The 22,320-nt window shown below is 36.1% G+C and overlaps 1 protein-coding gene across 1 annotated transcript in view; it reads left to right on the forward strand.

The window, feature by feature from the left end:
- The window catches only part of LOC102874489 (neurexophilin-1-like), a 467,927-nt gene extending 456,677 nt beyond the window's left edge, over positions 1–11,250 (forward strand). Inside the window, exon 3 of the mRNA XM_006880241.1 lies at positions 10,489–11,250. Within this exon, the coding sequence (XP_006880303.1) occupies positions 10,489–11,250 (762 nt within the window). The remainder of the gene's footprint in view (positions 1–10,488) is intronic.
- Positions 11,251–22,320: the final 11,070 nt, after the last annotated feature.

Here is a 22,320-nt window from a genome sequence, read left to right on the forward strand (position 1 = left end):
TGATTCGGTGACTGGGGTAATCAGGATGGGTGTGTTGGAGGCAGTGTGATTGGCACAGGATAGAGCAGGGTTTAGGGCTGTTGTGCATAGGGTTGCTATGAGTCGCAAATGACTCGACGGCACATAACAACAACAGCATTAGAAACAGTGTGATAGCTAGGTCGTATGGAATGTCTATGTTCAGCTTTTTGAGGAAATGAGAAACTGCTTTCCATAGTGGTTGTACCATTGTACAATTGTTGTTCCACCAACAATGTATATGAGTTCCTATCTCGTCACATTCTCTTCAAAATTTATTACTTGCTGCCCTGCTAAACGTTGCCACTGCTATTGGGGTAAGATGGTATCTCATTGTGGTTTTGATATGCATCTCTCTTATTGCCAGTGATTTTGAGTATTTCTTCATGTGTCTGTTGGCTATCCAAATGTCCTCCTCTGTGAAATGTCTTTTCATTTCTTTTGCCCATTTTGTGATTAGATTATCAGAATTTTCTTCTGAAGGCCCAGGAGTATTCTGTAAACTTTATGAGACTCTTTTCTGAGCTGGTATTGCCAAATGTTGTTCCCAATGAATAGGTTTTCTTTTCACTCTGTTGGAAAAAGTTTTTGATGAGCACAGAGATTTAATTTTTAGAAGGTTTCATTCATCAGTTTTATTCTCTTCAGACTGTGCATTTCTGACTGTATTTGGCGGTTTGTTTGTATTGTAGACTAGACTTTCTAAGCTTGACCCCTGTTTGTCTCTTAAGAACTTTCTGGTTTTGGGATTTATTCCTATCTTTGTTTAAAGTTGGAGGATATTATACTTCTCTTATTTCGTAATTTTACATGTTTTTAAAAGAAACATATACCTTAAAATGCATACACTTAATTATATTAAGATTCTTTTCCATTCTCAATGTTTCTAAAATTATAAGCTAAATGTTGTTGTTATATGCTGTCAAGTCTTTACTAAGCCATACCTGGCTTTTTAGTGTGTTTTCATAGGCAGTAAATCACACTGGAGGAATACAAGCTAAATAAGATTAAAAGTTGTAAAAATAGCCTCATTGGTCCAAAGAGCCAGTTCCTTAAATAGTGCAAATCGTATTTAGTCATTTTATATTTATATATTTTGTATTTCCATTGTAATATTATAAAAAAAATATTCTAGGTTTCCCATAAAAAGTGGCTCCACAATTTTAATACTTATCATTAGAAGTTGTCAGATTTTTCTCTTGTAACCTTATCATTATGCTATCATTCTCACTGCTGCCTCTGTTATCATTCACATATGCTGACAGCAAGAGATCTTTAGGTTGTCTTGAAAAATAAGCTTTTTAAATGTGTTTGTAAAATCAATGGTAGAGGAGTGTTCTTGTTGTACAATTTACTTTTTCAATGCTGTCTGTTATTCAGTAAGGGCTCAAAATCCATTTCTATTTTCTGTCTCTTCATGTGTTTCAAAAATGAAAGCTCTTAAGATATTAAATGATATAGGATGAGAAAGCCCAGTAATTCCCGATTGTCTCTGGGAATAGGATATTTGCCCTTCTTTCTCATTTTACATCATTTCCTTACCACCCCAGAAATCTTAGGTTTGGCGAAATAGATTGTTAACCCAAAACTCACTAATGTGAGTCTATCCTGACTCTTAGCAATCCTATAGAAGAGAGTAGAACTGTCGTAAAACGTTACCAAGGCTGAAAATCTGTACATAAACAAACTATCACATGTGTGTCTTGTTGGGCAGCTGCTGACTAGTAGTCAAATCCACTGAATCATCAGGGTTCCTTGATGAGGTCATTAGTGGATTTCAAGAACCAAAAGATATCTTTTCAAGTGCCTGTAATGTTAGACTTCTCCTTTTAATAGAAGTTCACCTTTATCCTATTTTTTTCCTTTTCTCCCCAGGATAAATTTTCCTCTAACATCTTGTTTTATATCTACTCAGCCTAGTTGTTCTTCTGTCTCTATTCAAAAGAGTGACATTTGTCAGATAATGTCAACAACTTCCTTTTTTTCATCTCCATGCTCTGCCTGCACAAGGCCCACTGTTAACAGAACAAAATCAGTGTCACTGACACCTATAATTATTCTTAAGATGTGCAGTTTCATATTGCCTCCTTCCTTTTGGATGGCATCACCAGGTGATCTACAGATGCTGCAACTCCCAAATGCCCCTGTGAGATTTAATTTCAGTTTTCCAGATAGCTTTTTGCTTTACTCTTCTTTATATATGCAGAAAAACCAAATTAATTCTCAACTTTTAGTGTTTTCTTTAGCCAGTAAATCATTGGATTGAGTAAATCCTGCTTCTGAAATAGCTCCTAAAAATTATTTTTGTTTCTTTCTTTCTCTGTCACAGTCTTAAGTCTTAGTTCGTGCTTTTGTTTTTATTTCCCATAAACTGGACTATTGATCTCAAGTTATTAACTGGTGTTCATTCTTTCATGATGTTTCCTTATCTATTTAATTTTAACAAACAATCAATGGTTTCTCTAGAGCTAGAGTCTATTTAAAAATAAAATAAAACAGGGCTTATTGCCCACCCATCTTACACTGTCTTTAAGATTAAACGTAAATGTCCCAGCATGATCTTCAAAACTTAGCCCAACCCTACTACTTGTATGTTCTACTTATCTCTCTCTTAAAAATCCTTCTGTTTATTCTCCCTTTCAACTTACCCTAAAATCAGCATTAAGGAGCTATTTTCCATTCTTAAACTAGACATGACCTTTTTTAGGCTTTGTGCTTTGTAGTGCAACTTCCTTATATGTGAAATATCTCATATGGCCCATTGTCTATTGAAATTCTAAGCCTCCTACATCACCCAGATCTTATATTCACTATGTTTATATTCAGTACCTTTCAACTTTTACCATGACTTTTAATATCAATTGAAAGATTAAGTTGCACCTGATCTAAGTTATGATATTTTCAATTACTTCATATGCATGTGGAAATTGAACAATGCATTAAAAAGACCCAAGAATTGATGTCTTTTGATTGTGGTGCTGGCAAAGTGTTGAATATGCCGAGCACTGCCAAAAAGAGTAAATAATGCATCCAGGTTGCTCCTTAGAGGCGTGGATGGTGAAACTTCATTTTACATACTTTGGGCATTTTTCAGTAGGCACACTAGTCTTGGGAGGAAGATATTGTACTTGGCATAGCAGAGAGTTAGCAGAAGAAATTAAGAACTTTGACAAGATGAATTGACGTAGTGACTGAAACTATTGGCTTGAGCATGGCAGAAATTTTGAGGGTGGCAAGATTTTGATCATTTGTCCATAAGGTTGAGATGAGTCATAAGAATTTCAAGGAGAGGAGTGAACAGGGGTGTGGGGGGACAAAAGTGCAACAATGAATGAATGGAATTCCAAAAATCTCTGTAGATTCTTATTGAAATTAATAAAAAACATTATAAAAAAAAAAAGAATGCAATGACACCTAACAGAATGCTATGATGGTATGGTCAAATAACACTGTTATTTCCTTAAATGGTTCCTACCTTTGACTATGATTTTATGAAGTCAACATTCATATATAATTTCATTCATCTTTGTATTTATTTTTACTTAGCTCAGTATTGCAAAGTGTTATTGTATAGCTATTGACTTAGTAAGATACATAAAGTGATATTGTTTGAATCAAATAGGTCTAGAGCCTTTCCCAAGGATCCTCCCTCAACTTTCATAACTGATGTTCTCTTTTGAACGTTCTGCTCCTTTCTTAACATATACAAAAGAGAAGGGAGAATGAGAATAGTCAAGATAGTGTTGATGATTATCATGGCTGATACGTGCTTTAATTCACTGCCTCGGTTACTCTAGGCCAGAGAGTCTCCTTGGCTGACAGCACCATTTGAAGCCTTTCACATCATATTATGGAAGGCAAATAAATCCATTGCATTTGGAAGCTGAACTGTTCAAAAACTGACTTTATGCTCATCTTTATTAACTTGAGCTTTAGTACATCCTCAACCTGCCATATTATTTTTAGATTGTCACAATAGTGCCAGCAAAAATATGTGGTTTCTTTTTAAATAGTTTCCTTAGCATTTTTGGTATGTTAAAGGAGAGTTTCTTACCAAAAAGATGCTTTATCAAATTCTTATAATAATAAGTTATTAATTTATGTAATTTTTTTTACCCAGTGGGATTCAAATGTAAAAATATCTTATTGTGATAACAGCTAATTTGAAAAAATCACCATGCTCCAGATACTGGCCTGGACACTTTAAAATAAGTACTCCATTTAGTCCTCATAATAGCTCTGTGGGAGAGGTGAGTGTGATTTTGACATTCTCCAGTTGTTGAGGAGAAACTGATATTTAAATGAGTTAAACAACTTGCCTACATCACACAATTGTTTAAGATCAGAACCTGGATCAGAATTCAGGCAGCCTGACTCCAGAACTTACATTAATAATTTCTACAGTTTGAAGTGTCTGATTTGGAATGGAATAATTTCTATTTATCCGGAAAATCAGAAGCTTGTCTGCATAGCAGGATCTTGGCATCCTTTGGAATGTATTGAGTACTCTTCCTTGAAATAAGACTCTCCCAGTTCCATAATTGTCCCCACTCAGTCCTCTGTGTGTTGCTTTATTACACTTTAAGTATATTTCCTCTTTCAGCATTAATATTCCTTCATTATCCAATATACCATGGATGCATCTCATTATAGCCCCATTCCTTGGTCATGCTGATGCTGAGACACAAGTAAAAAGAAGCTATCTTACAACTGCCTATATTTATACATCTAGCCATTCCACAAATGAAGAGCCATTGATAGATTTTCCAAAACCTGGAGAAAAGTATATAAATGTATCTCTTTTACAATAAGAAATAAATATGTTGTTATTGTTGTTGTTGCTGTGTACCATTGTTGTGCCCACGAAATGCCCCTCAAAGAAATCCAAAAACTCATCTGAAATTTCAAGAGCGTTTATTATTCAATTTTCCACGCATGGAGGCTTTCCCCTTCCCCAGGAAGGTGGTGAAGGAAAAAAGCCCCGAGTTTCCCCTCCCACTTGCTTTTATAGCTCTTTTGAGTGTCCCTGTTAGGGCAGGGGGATTGCGATCTTGGTTGGTGGGTTGACTTTTGATGGACTGGCTGCTTTGCCCGCCTTTACTTCTTTTGTGTCACGTGGACACTAGTTAATTCCTTACTTTTTCAAGGACAGACTAGGCTTTACCCAGGGTACTCGTGTTTGCCCTAAGCCAAGAATTTTTATGACCCACTTCTTCCTCTAGCACTAATGGGGGTTTATAAAAAATGGGGTTTCTGCTGCCCCTTCACTGTCAAGTTGGAACCCACGGATAGCTGCTCCTCAGGCGGGTTTTCAGAGGTAGTTAATCATTTGGGCGGAGTTTGCTTATCCTTCTCCGGTGGAACAGTTGGTGGATTCAAATCATGTGCCTTTGAGACTGTAGTGCAGCTTCTTGCCACTAGGCCACCTGAGCTCCCTCAGAAATAAGTATAGTTGCTGTTAAGTGCCATTGAGTCATTGACAACTCATAGCAACCATATGAACAAAAGACCAGAACACTTGTATACCTTCCTTTGTTTCTCCTGGTTCACAGGGTCTCCAGAGGCAAGCTATTTCGGAAGTGGATGCCACTCCTGCTTCCAAGCTTGTTTTAATCAGATAGCTCCACCCAACACTGTCCACCATGGGTAACTATTATGCATTTGACACATCAGTGTCATAGTGTTTAGCATCACAGCAACCATGAGTTACCTCTGTACAGCAAGTGGACAGACCAGGGCTATATCAATTACAAGAATGTTTGAGCAAAAACAATTAAAACCAGGCCTGAGGGCCACAGATTAAAATCACTCACCTTTGGCTTGGTAGCATCACTTTCTGTCCACTAGGCCCACCGAGCTCTATGTTGTTGTTGTTGTTAAGTTCCGCTGAGTAAGGACAAATATATGTGCTGTGGGAAGAATAATATAAAAATAGGCAAGTACAGATTTGGATGCTTGACTGACCAACACATTTTTAAAATAAAACTTATTTTATTAAAAAATGCAAAAAAAAACCCTCACAAAAAACCAGAATATGTGAACTATTCTTACCAGTTCACTTTAAAATTTATATTGTAGTTACTTGTGCAATATGAAAACGATATATTTTGAAATTCATTTCCTCCAATGAAGTAGGTTGAGAATTGTATTTATTTCTATTGGTTTTGTAATTATAATGAAAATAATGTTAGCCATAGAACTCAGATCTGCTCAGCCAATGTTTGCTTCTCATTCACTGATTTCTGTACACAATGTTCTCCTGAGACTTTCTGTGAAGTCATTATTACTGTCTTTAGGATACCAGTAAATTAGAATGTTATTATTGTTAGATAGTGTTGGGTAGAGTGATTCATAGACACTCTATGTTCTACAGAAAAGAATCTATCTCAATCTTGTGTCATCATTACAATCTCTGCTGTGATTAAACCCATTGTTGCAATTACTGTTAGTCCAACTCCTTGAAGGTAAAAGCATCCTGAAATACTAAATGTTTTCTGTCAGCCTACCCAGTGTTACAGTTATAGCTTTTCAAGGTATAGTCAAGGAATATAACCTATGTTAAAATAGCACTTGCTTGTCTATGCAGTGAATTTATGAAAGGCTTAATTGAAAAACTTTAGTATTTGGATATTTCACAAACTTAATATTATGGACACTATGTGCTCATGTGAAACCTATATTTAGACCAAGAGGCTATTGTACAAACAGAGCAAGGGAACACTACGTAGTTTAAAGTTAAGGACAGTTTCTATTAGGGTTGTATTCTTTCTCCATACTTATTCAATCTGAATGCTAGGCGAATTATTTAATAATTTGGACTCTTTGAAGAATAATGTGGCATCAGAATAGAAACAAGACTCATCAACAACATACACTATGCAAATGATACAACCTTACTTGCTGAAAGCGAGGAAGACTTGAAGTACTTATGAAGAAAATAAGACTACAGCCTTCAAAATGGATTGCATCTCAACATCAAAAAAACAAAAATTTTTATGACCAAACTTGTAGACAATATCATGATAGATGGAGAAATAACTTCATTTTACTTGGATTCACAATCAATACCTTTGGTACCAATATTCAAGAGATTAGAAGATATATTACATGTGAAAAATCTGGAACCAAGGACCTCTCTAAATTATTGAGGAGCAATTTTGTTAGTTTGAAGACTAAGGTTTGTTTGAGTCAACAATCTTTTCAATTCTCACCCTGCTGAGAGCTGGACAATTAATAAGGATGACAGAAGTATTGATGTCTTTGAGTTGTGGTGTTGGAGAACAGTGTTGAATATCCCATGGACTACCAAAAGAACAAATAGATATGTCTTGGAGAAAGTGTAGTCTGAGTGCTCATTTGAGGGGAGGATGACAAGGCTTCATCTCACATCCTTTGGGCATGTTGCAAGGAGAATATATTCCTCGGAGAAGGACATCAAGCCTGGGAAGGTGAAGGAGTGGTGAAATCCAGGAATATCCTCAACCAGATGGATTCGCACAGTGACTTCAACAATGGATTCAAGTGAGCCAGAGTTTGTGAGGATAGCACAGGATAGGATAGAGTTTAGATCTGTTATTCATAGGTTTGATATGAGTCATACTTGATTCAATAGCACCTAACATCAAACAGTAGTAGTATGGAAATTTTTGGTCAAAGACTTTATTGTAGGCACTTTCTTGAGCATTTAATGATGCTTAATAACTTATCCAGTGTGTTCCCACTAAATAACAGTAATAACATCCAGTTGTGACTATCAAAAATATTTCCTAACTTTATTAAACATCACCTGAGTAAAAGTTCCTTCTCACACCAGTTGCAAACCACTTGGTGGAAGGAAGATTTTCAATTGACATGGAAACCATCACTTTAGGCATGAGTTAGAGCAGAATCAGAAATCTATAATCAGAAAAGAACAAACAACTCTTTCTTGAAGGAAGTACAATAAGAGTACTCCTTAGAGGCAAGGATGGTACTTCATCTTACTTACTTTGAGGATATTTTCAGGAGGAACAAGTCCCTGAAGAGAGATATCATGTTAAGAAAGGTCGGAAAAAGAGAGGAAGATCTGAAGCAAAATGGATTGACACAGTGACTTGGGCTTGCATAATTGGCTTGAAATGTCACTGCCGATGATACAGCATTTAGAGTAGAGCTCTATAATCAACATTTGTGATAGCTGCAGTCAAAAAAATAAAAATGTGTTACATTGTGAAGGACCTCTTTAAAGTGCAAAAGAACAACGATATCAGTTTAAAGAATAAGGTGCACCTGATCCAAACCACAATATTTTCAATTGCTTCATATTTCTGAACGTTGGATAGTGAATGAAGAAAAAAGAATTGATGTCTTTGAATTATGGTGTTGATGAAAAGTGCTGGGTGTACTGTGGACTGCCAAAAGGTATGTCTTTGAGGAAGTACAACCAGGATACCCCTCAAAAGAAAGGATACTGATATTTCATCTCATATGCTTTAGCCTTATTGTCATGAAGGGCCCATTCCTGAAAAAAAGACATCATGCTGTGAAAGATAGAGGACAGTGAAAGACAGGAAGACTTTCAACAAGATAAACTGACACAGTGACTGTAACAATGAACTGGAGCATGGAGAGAATGTGATAATGGTACACGGTAGGGCACGGTCCAGATATGTTGTTCTAGGATCACATATGTTGTTCTAGGGTCACTATGAGTTGTTCCCAACTCAAAGGCAAATAACAGTAACAACAGCTACTTTAGAGTAGATCTAAAGTTCATGCTCCATTTTAAAATTTTATCTTGGTTTTCATAATAATTCATATACCTTGCATTTCACTTATGTACATTGTGTTTCACACATTCCTTCATTCACATTGTGTCTCATATGATCATTCTTAAACAATGAGGAATTTTTTATCGGTTTGCTAACAAAGTTCGTATACATTGTATTTCATACTATTCACCATTTCCATTGTGTTTCATTCATACACTCATTCTCATGCATACAAGGTGTTTTTATAAAATTAATCACAATTAATCTATGCCCATTCTTACCCTGTCTTTTCAGGTCCCCATGGGATCTTTCCTCCCTCCATCCACCACACTCTACCACCCTAGTGTCTTTCCCTCCTATAAAGTCCATGCTTTTATTTGATAGAACCTGGTGAAGATCTTTAGCACAAGTGGTTGAGTGAAGGAAAGGCTATTCTCAAGTTATGGTTGTGTATTAGCAAGAGACCTGAAAAGCTAAGATGTTAAATAAATTAGTCACTTTTAGTCTATAGTGAAATCCCCAGAATGCAGCTGTATTTCCTAGTGGGCATGAGTAAAAATACCTTCTAGGATTGACCTTTAATTTTGAGAGGAGTTGGGAGGGAGACTGGAGAGTCCAGCGAGACTTCTGAGTGACAGCCAGGCTTATGTCTGAGACAGTCCTCAGAACTGGTTGTCAAGGGGCCCCGAGATGGAGGCTTATTCTGATTCTTGGCTTTTTAATAGGACAGCTGGGGAATCTCTTCAGCAACCTTAGCCCAGCACTATCAGTTCAAGTTTTACAGAATTATATCTGTATTGGATACTTTGGTGTGTGTTAGTCCTTGCTTGTATTCCCTCCTGTCCTTGATCTCACTAGGTTATAAGTGAAATTCATCAACCAACTTTAGGCCAATAAGACTGTATGGATACTAGTTCCTTTGAATATCTGGTTAGTCCAGGATTGACTTCTACCTAAAGACTCAAGATTACGGTCCAAGGAGAATAGTCCTTGAATGTGATGCTTCTATTCCAAGAAGAAGCATATATGTTTTCTGGACATTGAAGCTTAATTTACTAGTTTTAATTTAATCTAGCTTTTCTTAGACTAGCAGTAGAGATGAAAAGTTACATAGTCTACATAATAGTCCTTGCTTACAGTAGGGACTAATAAACATACTGCTGCTGTTAAAGTTTGATGTTTGTTGTTATATATTTTGAACATTGAACATTCACTAAAATCTCTACAAAACTAACTTTTCTAATATGACTGTGGCATAGAAAAGAAAAAGATCTATTGGATCTTGTTATATTACTGAGCATCAAATAATCTTAAAACTTATAGTAATTTTGATGTGAAAAGGACATTGTCATTTGTAAAATTTGGTCTCCAAAGTGTCTGGGTTTTGTTGCTAAGGAATAATTATTCTTTTCTGGCTTATATCTGAGCTTAGCTTACTTTGTTTATTATGTCCTCTTTTTATATCAAAGTAAGTTCTTACATAGATTTTTGAGTCATGCTTGATGAGTTTTATCTACTACATCTCCCTTTCTCAACTGACAAATAAAAATACAAGTAGAATTTTATTATTTTTGTATGTAATTACTGAGCAGATGCTGAAAACATTTAAACAATGACCATTATTTAATTCTGCAACTCTGAAAAAGGACTTGTAATCTTTGTGTTGGGTGTTCTGTTCAGATGCAGAGATGTAAATGCTATTTTTCTCTTTTGTTTTCAGGTCACATGCACTAATTTAACAAATGGTGGAAAGTCAGAACTTCTCAAATCAGGAAGCAGCAAATCCACACTAAAGCACATATGGACAGAAAGCAGCAAAGACTTGTCTATCAGCCGGCTCCTGTCACAGACTTTTCGTGGCAAAGAAAATGACACAGATTTGGACCTGCGATACGACACCCCAGAACCTTATTCTGAGCAAGACCTCTGGGACTGGCTGAGGAACTCCACAGACCTTCAAGAGCCTCGGCCCAGGGCCAAGCGAAGGCCCATTGTTAAGACGGGCAAATTTAAGAAAATGTTTGGATGGGGTGATTTTCATTCCAACATCAAAACAGTGAAGCTAAACCTGTTGATAACTGGGAAGATTGTGGATCATGGCAATGGAACATTCAGTGTCTATTTCAGACATAATTCCACAGGTCAAGGGAACGTATCGGTCAGCTTGGTGCCCCCGACGAAAATAGTGGAATTTGATTTGGCACAACAAACCGTGATTGATGCCAAAGATTCCAAGTCCTTTAACTGTCGCATTGAATATGAAAAGGTTGACAAGGCTACCAAGAACACACTCTGCAACTATGACCCTTCAAAAACCTGTTACCAGGAGCAGACCCAAAGTCACGTGTCCTGGCTCTGCTCCAAGCCCTTTAAGGTGATCTGTATTTACATTTCCTTTTATAGTACCGATTATAAACTAGTACAGAAAGTGTGCCCTGACTACAACTACCACAGTGACACACCTTACTTTCCCTCGGGATGAGGATGGACGTGGGGGTGAGACTGAAGCCTGAGCAATCCAAGGTCGTATGACAGGGCTGTTACCTCCCAGAAGAAGGTCACGTCTGTTGCCTGGAATGTGTCTACACTGCTGCTCTCGTCAACTGGCTGCAAATAATGCTAGTGGAAAACAACCTGATGTCATTTCTGCCCGGTTAGCTTCATCTCTCAGCATAGTTGTAAATCGCCACCGATTTTAGAACCACATTTGAAGACATGCTCTCACACACAGACGCACAGACACACACTCACACATTTCAGCTTTCATCTCTCATGATTCCTGTTGAGAGGGCTTTCATTGTCTGACTCATAATGGTTCAGGATAAACTATCATCAAGCAAAAGGATTAACTAGACAGAATGCTTTCTAACACTTGCCATTATGGAAATCTCTTTTAAAGTCTCGAGTACATGCCAATCAATAATCCCCACTCATGCATTCCTACTGCTTGGAGTAGCTGTCCTGGTAAATAATACTGTAGGAGTATATGCTTGTTAAAATGGAAAAAAAAATAAATGTGTCTCTAGAGCTCTGTATTCTTTATTTTATAAGCACAACAAAGTGTAGTAACTTCTTTCCAGCATATGGTAGTCACATTCAAGGTGATACGAGATGGCTCTTTTTCTATGGAGGGAGCCTATTTCAGTAAAGATGAGCAAACATTTGGAATTTTACATGTGGGCAGACCTTTTGGATTACAGCTTTCATCACCAATCTTTGGACTTTTGTGAAGTCAAGATCAGCTGAGGCCGCTTAAAACAAGTTCTGATCATTATATAAGAAGGAAAATGCCAGGCAGACACCATGTAAGTTATAAGTGTCTGTCTTATCTTTACTACACATATTGTAACAAATTCAATATCCTAGTCTTCATTTGTATGAATGGTTTGTATTGTACATAGTTTAACCAAGTGTTATTTGAGCTGCTTAATAATATTAACTTGTACTTGTCTATCTGCTTGTTATTGGTTAAAAAGAAAAAAAGGATATGAGGAATCCATTTTATCAATGTAGCTGTGAATTCCATTAAAAAGACAAAATTAATGTACAAAGCATTTATTCAGCTCAAGTATTGTTGAAAGCTATACATATAATACATTAAAATCTGTCTGTATTTAGATATTTTATTTCTGAACAGAAATGAAATGTACATAAAAATAAAACGCTTAAAGTTGAGTTTCAATATGTACTGTGTAAGATGGTGATTTAAATGGTTCCGATAAGGAGGTGTTGAAATACTACCTTGGCTTTACATCTCATGTTTGTAAGTTTGTACCAAATCAGACCTACTGCTGTAGAGTCAGTACAGACTCATAATGATCTTATCAGACAGAGTCAAACTGCCCGTTTGCAAGACTGTGATCTTTACATAAGCAGAATACTCCATCTTTCTCCCATGGAATGGCTGGTAAGTTCAAACAGCTGACCTTCCAGTTAAAAGCCAAGCACTAAAACCACTGTAGTAGCACAGCTGCTCCTCATAAGTGTGTATTGAATTCTCTCATTTGCTGTTAGTTGACCTGTAAAAGCAATTTCAGAGTTGCAGTATCAAACCCGGGAAGCAGTTGTGATATCTAACATTGCACACATATTTGACTTGTCATACTAGTTCCTCAAAAATATGGGGAAAAAAAATAAAAAAAAAAACCTCAATGGATCAAGGAGATAATTGAGATCTCCTAAATTGACTAACTAGTTCATTTTCAGTAAGATTGTTTATTTAATTTTTAATTCAGCAGAAAATTTGAGAGGAGGACAATTGATTTGTTTCTTATAAGGAAGTAAAAGTATCTGAAAGTGTGTCTGTCTTTCTGATTGCACTGAAATGTCTCAACTGAGGAAACTGGATGATGACAGAAGGCTTCAGCATTGACCTTACTGTTACCAGATGGGGCCCACTTATCCATATAGCATTAGTTATGAAGATGAAATTTTCTTTTTTAATATCAACAAAATAAGTGGAAGAAACAGTCAGTACATTTGTTCTTAGAATCTGAAGATTCCCCAAGTTAGCTTATGAAGTCAAGTTAAGAGAACACCACTCTGTTCTCATGTTCTTCTCAAGCAGCTTAGGGACAAGATACATAGAAAATGATAGATATGATTTTTATATAAAAATAATAGAAATACTAGAAGAAAAACCAAAACACAAACTACTAGAATGAAAACTCATAAGCAATTTCACTAAAGAGATTCTTACACTGGCAGTCAGAGCCACATCTTTCTGTTAAGTGTTCATATTTTAAAACCTTCCAATATACCTTGACAACCATTTAGATCAGTACATTAATAAATTTTCCATGGAACTTGGAAACTAATGTTGGAACAGACTCTATGACATATCAGGCTTTAAACCTACACATGAAAAGATATGGGACACATTTGCCACAGAGAATCATGTCATCTAGGGTGTATTTCATCAAAGTAATCACTTAGTTTGCTCTTGGCCATGAAAAAAGTACATGAGTAGAGAAAACCCAGTTACAGTTTGGGGATCATTTTATTAGTGACTTTTATTATGTGATGATACATCTTTTTGTAATCAAGCCTTCAGTGTAAGAAGAAAACGTGCTTTAATCCCTAGACCCTTCCAGTACTCTCTTATCTCCCCATAAATTTTGATTTTACATTTTTTTTATAATTACACAACATAGTGGATCCACTAACATTCAAATAATTTATTTTTTTTACATGTAGACATTCAAAAAGGATTTCAATTTTTGAAAGCCCAAACTTTCAGGACTCTTAGCCATACACTTGTATCCTAAACTTCTACATCATCAATATCCCCATTTATAATACAGAAAAATTATGATCTAAAATTTGGTTCACTTAAAAATTCTTTGCAAGCAATGAATGTGGGTTTTATGTTTTTAGGCAAGTAACAGATTATGTAGGAAGTAAGTTCAGGTTAAATATGTTATTAGACCAACCTGTTATTTAAACAGATTGGTTAATTAAGTTGATACAGATTTTATTTGAGACCGCACACATCAACAAGACGAAGGAACAATATGGGCACTCTGATAGTCTAGTACTAGAAAGTTGTGCTTTAATACTAAGGGCAACAGTTCAAATCCCTCAGCTGCTCAGAGGGAGAAAGATGCACAATCATCTCCTCCCATGTGATTAACTGCCTCTGAAAACCTTCTGAAGGGTCAGCTGTGAGTTGATTCTGACTCCGTGGCAAGCAACAAGGAAACAATGTTCCCCCAATCTTAAATATTCAACAAATTTGGGGTGGGGGGTGGAGAAGTCTAAAGGGAAATAGTCAACCTCAGATGAGAGCATAAGTTTATCATCACTTTTAACTTTTCTGAATTATTTTAGTAAAATTAAAATTTTACAAATAAAAGATTATAGAAACTACTTCATTGATGGAAGAAAATGAGACCTAAGTATGGGATAAAAAACAATTAATTTGTCATGTTATTGTTTCAGTGGCACATTTTTGAGTATATGACTCTAGTGAAAAAATTTCTCTAAAAGAAAAAGAATTGCTTACTTTTCATTTACTAAATTAACAGAAGTAATTTTTCTACAAGCAATTGAAACATTCAGCTTTCAGCTAGCCAGTCGCCTTAACACCTTCTCTGAGCTCAACGGCACATAACAACAACAACAATTTGAAACATTTGTTAAAACTGTAGTCACGGAAATATTCAGGTTCCTGTCAGCAATAAACTACAAGCCATTCTTTTGCACAGAATAGAGTAAGAAAAGTCATGAAAAAACCTGAAAAAGTATTTCATCCTCCCCCCATCTCCCTGCCCTTTCCTATTGCTTTGTATCTCAAAAGCAGTTTAACCAATACAAATAGCTCTTCAGAAAAGCGATTTGCATCTCCACCACCAACTTTGAATGCCAAGGTTTAGCCAAAATCAAATGGCTGTGTTTATAAATCCGTGAAAGACAGCTGATGTACCAATTACAGATGTTTATTTCTCTTTTTATCTGTTTATTCACCTATCAATCTATTCATCTCTTTTATATTTATTATTTATATTTACTTTTTATTTACATAAAATGCAAATCAGTAGATGCCTTAAAAATAAAAAATTTAAAGACATCAATTTACATAAAAACAATTACTGTTTACCTGGTTTGTACACGGCAAAAAAAAAAAAAGAGTGTATTAATAGCCTAAACAAAATAATGACAATCAGATTGAAAAGTCAGGTGCTTTTTAGGAGTTTTGTGTACTCAAATAACCATTATTGCCCAGTTAGGAATATAGAAAAAGATGTGACGTGCTTGCTGCAGAAAGTCAAGGACTGCAGCCTTCAAATATGGATTGAAGCTCAATATCAAGAAGACAGAGATTCTTACCACTGGGCCAATTGGCAGCATCATGATAGATGGTGACGAGATTGAGATTGTTAAAAGCTTTAGTTTGCTTGGCTCCACAATCAACACTCTTTGCACCAGCAGCCAGGAAATGAAAATACGTATTGCGGTAGGAAGGTTGGCTGTTAAAGACCTCTCTAAAGTACTGAAAAACAACGATGTCAGTCTGGAGACTAAGGTGTGTCTGAGACAGGCCATCACCTTTGCAATCACTTGCTATGAACAGATAGCTGGACAACAACTAGGGATGGTAGGAGGAAAATTGATGCCTTTGAGCTATGGTGTTGGAGAAGATTATTGAATAAGAGTATTGAATATGCCATGGACCGCTAAGAGAATTTACAGGTTTGTCCAAAAGAGTCTCAAGCTTTGTCTGACATTCTTTCACAGGTTGCAAGAATGAGCCAGTCCTTGGAGAGGGACCTTATGCTTGAGAGAGTGGAGGGACAGTACAGGAGAGGAAGACCCTCAATGAGATGGATTGATTCAATGACTGGGGTAATAAGAGTAGGCGTGTCAGAGATAATAAGAATTGGCTAGGATAGAGTAGGGGTTAAGGCTTGTGCATAGGGTCGTTAGGAGTTGCAGGTGACTCGACGGCACAAAACAACAATCTTAATTTAAAATTGTATGGTACCAATGAATTTTGCAACCAATAATATGTCACATAATTTAGGTAAATATTATTTCTTCAGTTTTTCCTGGACTGAAATACCAGAAATTAATTATGAGAGAGAGCTTCCATATCTACTGTGAGCAAGGTCTAGAACAACAATACAAATTTAGGAGACTCTTGTCACCATGCAGCTGATCAGGTGTCCCAAGTTTGACTAATAACACCGGGTTGGTGTTACTAGCTGCCCTTATTTGCCTTCCCTGAGTCATGTTGATCCTTTACACAACAAGATTGGATGATCCATAAAGTTTTGAGTAACAGATTTTTGGAAAAAATTGCCAGGTCTTTCTTCCTAGTCTGTTTCAAGAAGCTATTGAAACCTGCTCAACATCACAGAAACATGAAAACTGTCAGACATCACGGTGGTGTCTATGCTTGAGGTGTATTGGACAAAATTGAACCTACGTCCCATGTGGAAGGTGAGAATACTACCACTGATTCACCACTGCCCTCTAATATTGTTGTTGTTATGTGCCATTGAGTTAGAACTGACCCATTGTTGACCCTTCTGAGGTTTTCAGAGGAAGTAAATGACATGCGAGATTACTTATCTTTCTCCAGGGAGAAACTTCGTGCCTTTGAATTGGTAGCACAATTCTTTATGCCTAAATTACCAGAGTAGCACTTTCAAATTTGTATTGCTACCTTTGGGGAGCATGTATTTTGTTACTATTGAATGGAAACTTGACTAATTATCCAAGATATGATGGCTGCAAACGCCTAAACCCACCATCTATGTTTGCTGTAACTTGTCATTGCCATGGGATACCAGGAATTGTTTTACTCTAAGGTCTAATCATTGAATTAGACATATAGTTCTCTTTACATTCCCACTTGACAGACACAACCTTTCTAATTCTTAATACTCAATCAGGGAACCAAGGAACAACTGGTGTTATTGCTCTCTGATCACAGGTTCCTTGCTTGACTCATTAACAGGTTGCTATGATCTTGCATATTTAATGAAAGAATGTTGTTAGAATGTAGCTATTCTTGAATAAGTAACTGTTGTTTTTAAAAATAAAAATATCTACTGTTATTTCTGTTTGTTGTCAAACTTCATCTTGTGAATTTTCTAAAATTTCATTTTACCATCAAAATGGATTTCTGTAATTGCCTTTTATAAAAACCAAAAGCATGGTCAAAGAGTATCACTAAAGATTGTAAAGATTCCACAAATTTTTAAGAAAGTTACTTATTTTTATATCTTTTTATCTCATCACCAAAAGAATAAGAGGTGAAAGTTCATGATAATGGCTAATATTTCCTGAAGATTTAGGAATATATCATGTACTATGCACTTTATGTTGTTTCTACATTTATGCATAACAAGCCTATTAGGTGAACAGTTGCATTTGCCATGTTATGATGAGGAACTGATGTTCAGAGATATTAGGCTATCTGCCTGAAGTAGCATAGCTTTTAAATAATATAGCTAAGGGTTGAATTCAGTCTCTGATTCTAGAGCTTGATGGTCACTTATCTGTTTGTGTTACTCTAACGAGCTCAGGTGGCTTACAACGTTACATGTTGTACTACTAAGCAAAAATTCAGTAGGTTGAGTCTACCACCTGCTCAGCAGTAGGAAGATGGGTATCCTTTTCCTGTAAAGATTTAGAGCCTTGGAAACTCAGTGGAGGCTTATTATGAATTGGCTTATTAGCTCAACAGCAATGAGGGGTTTTTGCTACTTAATTTCAGTTTTCCCTCAAAAACAATTCAAGTAAATATGATGTGGTTTTCAATCAACTCTTCTTAAGGCATTTCATGATGTGTTTCCTCTCTCTTGCTCCCCTCCTCCGGGGCAAAAACAAAACTAAACTGAAAAAAACCCCACAAAATATGTATATGTATTTACATAAAGTTTAAGGTGATGAGCTATGGAAGGATTTAAGGAAGGTTTCAGTTCTGTTATGTTTCAGCTTCTGATTGGTTTTTCTTCTGCTATTCTTCAGTTTTTTCTTACTACATCTTGTTCTTAAAACACACACACCTCAAAAAATGTAATCTTCAGTGAGATGGATTGATACAGTGACTGTCACCTGGGCTCAAATTTATCAGACGATGGGACAACACAGGATAGGACAAGGTACAGATCCATTGTTCACAGGGGTACTGTGAGTGGTAGTTGACTCAAAGGCACCTAAAAAGTTATTACTTCTAATTTTCACTCTGATCATTTGATCATGGCTGTGATATTGATATTCCATTATTTTCACTTATTTGTGTTTTGCTTTTCAAAATTCACACATTTTAAGAGAAATCTTATGTAAAGACTTATGTAAAAACTTTATTGGTTTCACTAGAATGGTGCTTACATTCTGTCAATTTATTAACGACTTATGAAATCTCTTGTCATCCTCTGCTGTACTTTTGAGCTAAATTTTTATTTCCTTCCCTCCAAATTTTAGAGAAAACGGAATCTAACACTTATGTCTGATTTTAAACTTTTACAACTTTCCGCTCTATATGAATTATAAACACCAACGTATTGTGGTTTACTTTGTCATACCAACCTTCTATACAACAGAACAAAATACTGTCTGATCCTGTACCATCCTCACAAATACTGTTATGATGGAATCTACTCTTGCAGCTACTATGACAATTCATCTTGTTGAGGAGCTTTTTTAAAAAGATAAGTTTAAAATGTTGTTTTTCATTTTCTCTACTTCATAGGTTATTATGCCATGTGTTTACCATGTAAATACTTTTATTGGAGCATCTTATTCATTATATGTGTCTAATTCTTTGTAACTTGTAAATCTTCTGATAAAGATAACTGTCATCTTTTCACACCAGGTCACGGTCACTGCAGAACCAAAGGACAGAGAAGGAAATTTTTGGCAAAACATGTGGGGCAAACAAATGCAAATAGAAAACTAAATTAGAATATTAAACAAATTAGGCTAAGTTTAAGGAAAAGAATGAAAAGTATCTAATTATTTTACAATTATCACTTTATACTGATAGAGTAAAACTCACAGGGAAGTTATGCATTTTCACTATTATTTATGCATTAGTCAACATTGTCATTATAAGTTTTTAAAATTGAAAAATCAGACACAATTATTTAAGCAAGTTGATAGTTCTCACAACATCAAATAAATACACTCAAACAAATAAAAATCATGTAAAAATTTTTAGCAGAGCGAATCACTTTGAGTGGCATTCACTTCCATAATAGCTTGCCCCCGGAAACCCTATGAACCCGGAGAGAGGATGAAAGGCACCCAAGCGTCAAGGACTCTCCTTCATAGGGCTGCTATGAGTAGCCTGCAACTCGACGGCACTTAACAACAACAACAAAAACAATCACTTTGACCTAATAAGTTTTTATTTATTATTTTGTCTCCTTTTCTTTGAATTATGTATATTAAGAACAACAGTTCTAAAGCACTAGGGCACAAATTCTACTTGATATATAATAGACTTGGAAAAAGTAAATTTCAGCCAATCCAATTCCTCTCCGCTAAGAATTTAAGCTTATTTCTTAGGGCAGGAAGAAAAGAAATTTCCAAATGTAAACAAAATTATGTAATACAGAATGTCCCTGGAAAAAGCTTTGTGCTTTCAGAACTTCAGTATCTGAGAATGGAAGATTCTAGCTCCTAACTAAAATTTGTGGACACAAAGTTTGCTGTAGTTAAGACGACTGTATTAAACACTCAGGCCATTGCACTGGAGGTGTAGGAAATACGCCCAAAGAGCACTCTTGGGGCTTTAACTGGCACAGAATTGACAGAGTCATGAGACCTTAGGTTGGCCAAAGGCACATATAAAGGCAACCCTGAAGATTTGATGACTACAGACCAGATGGAACGAGGAGTCAAATAAGGACTAAGTTGAATGAGAGTTGGAGATGCCACTGCTCTCCAGCCTGAGTGCATTATGTGTGCGCTTTTAGTGTTTTATGCAATGTGGTAGTCTCTTCTTCTCATTGTTGAGTTGGAACCTACTCCTTGTGGACCCTCCATTAGGTTTCTGAAGTTGTAAATTGTGTGAGAGGAGACTGTCCATCTTTTCCCCTCAGAGCTGCTGATGGACTCTTACATCAGAGAGGTGCTATCTTTGAGTTAGCTGTAAAACTCGGTAAGGACTCTGCCCCCAGGGATTGGGAGATCTCCTGAATGCACTGATACTGACCTCAGTGGGCTGAGGAGATTTTAGTGTTCTCCGTATAATAGAGTTTGGGCTTAAGACAAAAATTAAATTAGAGAAGGTAAAATCATGCTTCTTGTACAATTTATTATGTCACTTGAAATTAACATCTGGATATTATTTCATTTATTTAATTTGTTGTTGTCATTGTTGTGAAGCCAGCTATAACTCAGAGCAACCCTTTGAACAATGGTTCTAGACCTTGCCCTATCTGTGCCATCTCCACAATCTCTGATACGCTTCAGCCCATTTTTACAGTCACAGTGAAGGTCCATAAAAATGAGGGTCTTTCTTCTACAAAACCTCCACTTTTCCAAGGACCAACTTCTCCTTACAACATGCCCCAAATATATGAGAAGGAGTATCACCCTCCTAGCCTCAAAGGACCAACCTGGTTTCACTTTCTTCAGGACAGAGCTTTTTGTTCACTTTGCAGTTCAGGACTCTTCTTCAACACCACAACTTAAAGTAGTAAATTCTTCTGTCACCCTTCTTAGTCATTGTCTAACTTTCGGATGCATTGCAAGTAATTGAAAAGACCATGGCTTGGATCAGACACACCTTAGTCTTTAAACTATCATCATTGTTCTTTACTACTTGGGGAGGTCCCAGACAGCAGATTTTTGAATGCAACTCATATTAAGATTTCTTGACTGTTGGTACCAAGGATATTGACTGTGGATCCAAGTGAGATGCCATAGTTGACAACATCAGTCTTTTCTCCATCTATTATAACATTGACTATTGGTCCAGTGGTGATAACTTTTGTTTCCTTGATGTTGAGATGCAATCCATGTTGAAGGCTATAGGTCTTGAACTTTAGCAGGAAGAACTTCATGTCCTTACTTTCAGCAAGCAAGACTGTATTATCTGCATAACACATATTACTGATGTGTCTTCCTTCGATCCTGATGCCACACTCTTCTTCATAAAGTCCAGCTTCTCAATGATCTGTTCAGCATGCAGATTAAACTGATTATGGAGATAGAACACATCCAAGAAGCACACGTTTTCTTTATTTCAAATCATGCAGTGTTCCCTTGCTCTGCTGAGACAATGCCTTCTTGGTCTAGGTATAGCTTTCACAAGAGCACAATTATGTGTTCTAAGATTTCCATTTTTCTTAATGTCAGCCATTATTTGTTGTGAGCCACAGAGCCTTTGAATAGTCAATAAAAATAGATAGACTTGCTTCTGGTATTCTATGCTTTCTGTGGGTTTATTTAATAAAATACATTAATTTCTAATTGGTGGAATCTATAGTTCTTGAACTGATTCTGCAATAGATAAATTTTGGTTTAGAGATATACATATTATGAAGGACAAAGTCTTTTATTAAAATATAAAGTGGATTTTTCTACCTTTATGATGTCTCCTGTTCAACATAAATCTTTAGCATTACATAAGCCTAAACAATCTTTAAAAACATTGTTTTTGAATTAAAGGGAAAATTATAGAGCTATGAAAGATATGGATAGAGTATAAATAATATTTTCAACTCATTCTTTCAAATATTCCTTTATTTCGCCATCCCCTTAAGTCATATTTTTTAGTTTGTAGAAATAGAAAGCTTAGTGTCTAACACATGTATGGTGAAAGAAACCATTGGTTTAGGAAATATTTTCCACATTAAAGGAAATGCAGGAAGCTCTGGTGACATACTCTATTTCTCATCCAAAGGCCCTGCATCTTTGGCTATAAATCTACCAACAGCTCTGTCAGAAAGAAGGCTAATCTCCTTCCACGAAATTTATAGCCTCTGAAATCTGGTGGATGGTTCATTAGGAGTCAGTTCTTATCCCATGGTGATGTGTTCATGTTTAAAGGAACTGCATTGCAATAGGAGTCAAGGTCAACATAAGCACAAAA

This window comes from Elephantulus edwardii, unplaced genomic scaffold (genome assembly GCF_000299155.1).
Source record: "Elephantulus edwardii isolate Elephantulus edwardi_28Jun2011 unplaced genomic scaffold, EleEdw1.0 scaffold00007, whole genome shotgun sequence".
Lineage (NCBI taxonomy): Eukaryota > Metazoa > Chordata > Mammalia > Macroscelidea > Macroscelididae > Elephantulus > Elephantulus edwardii.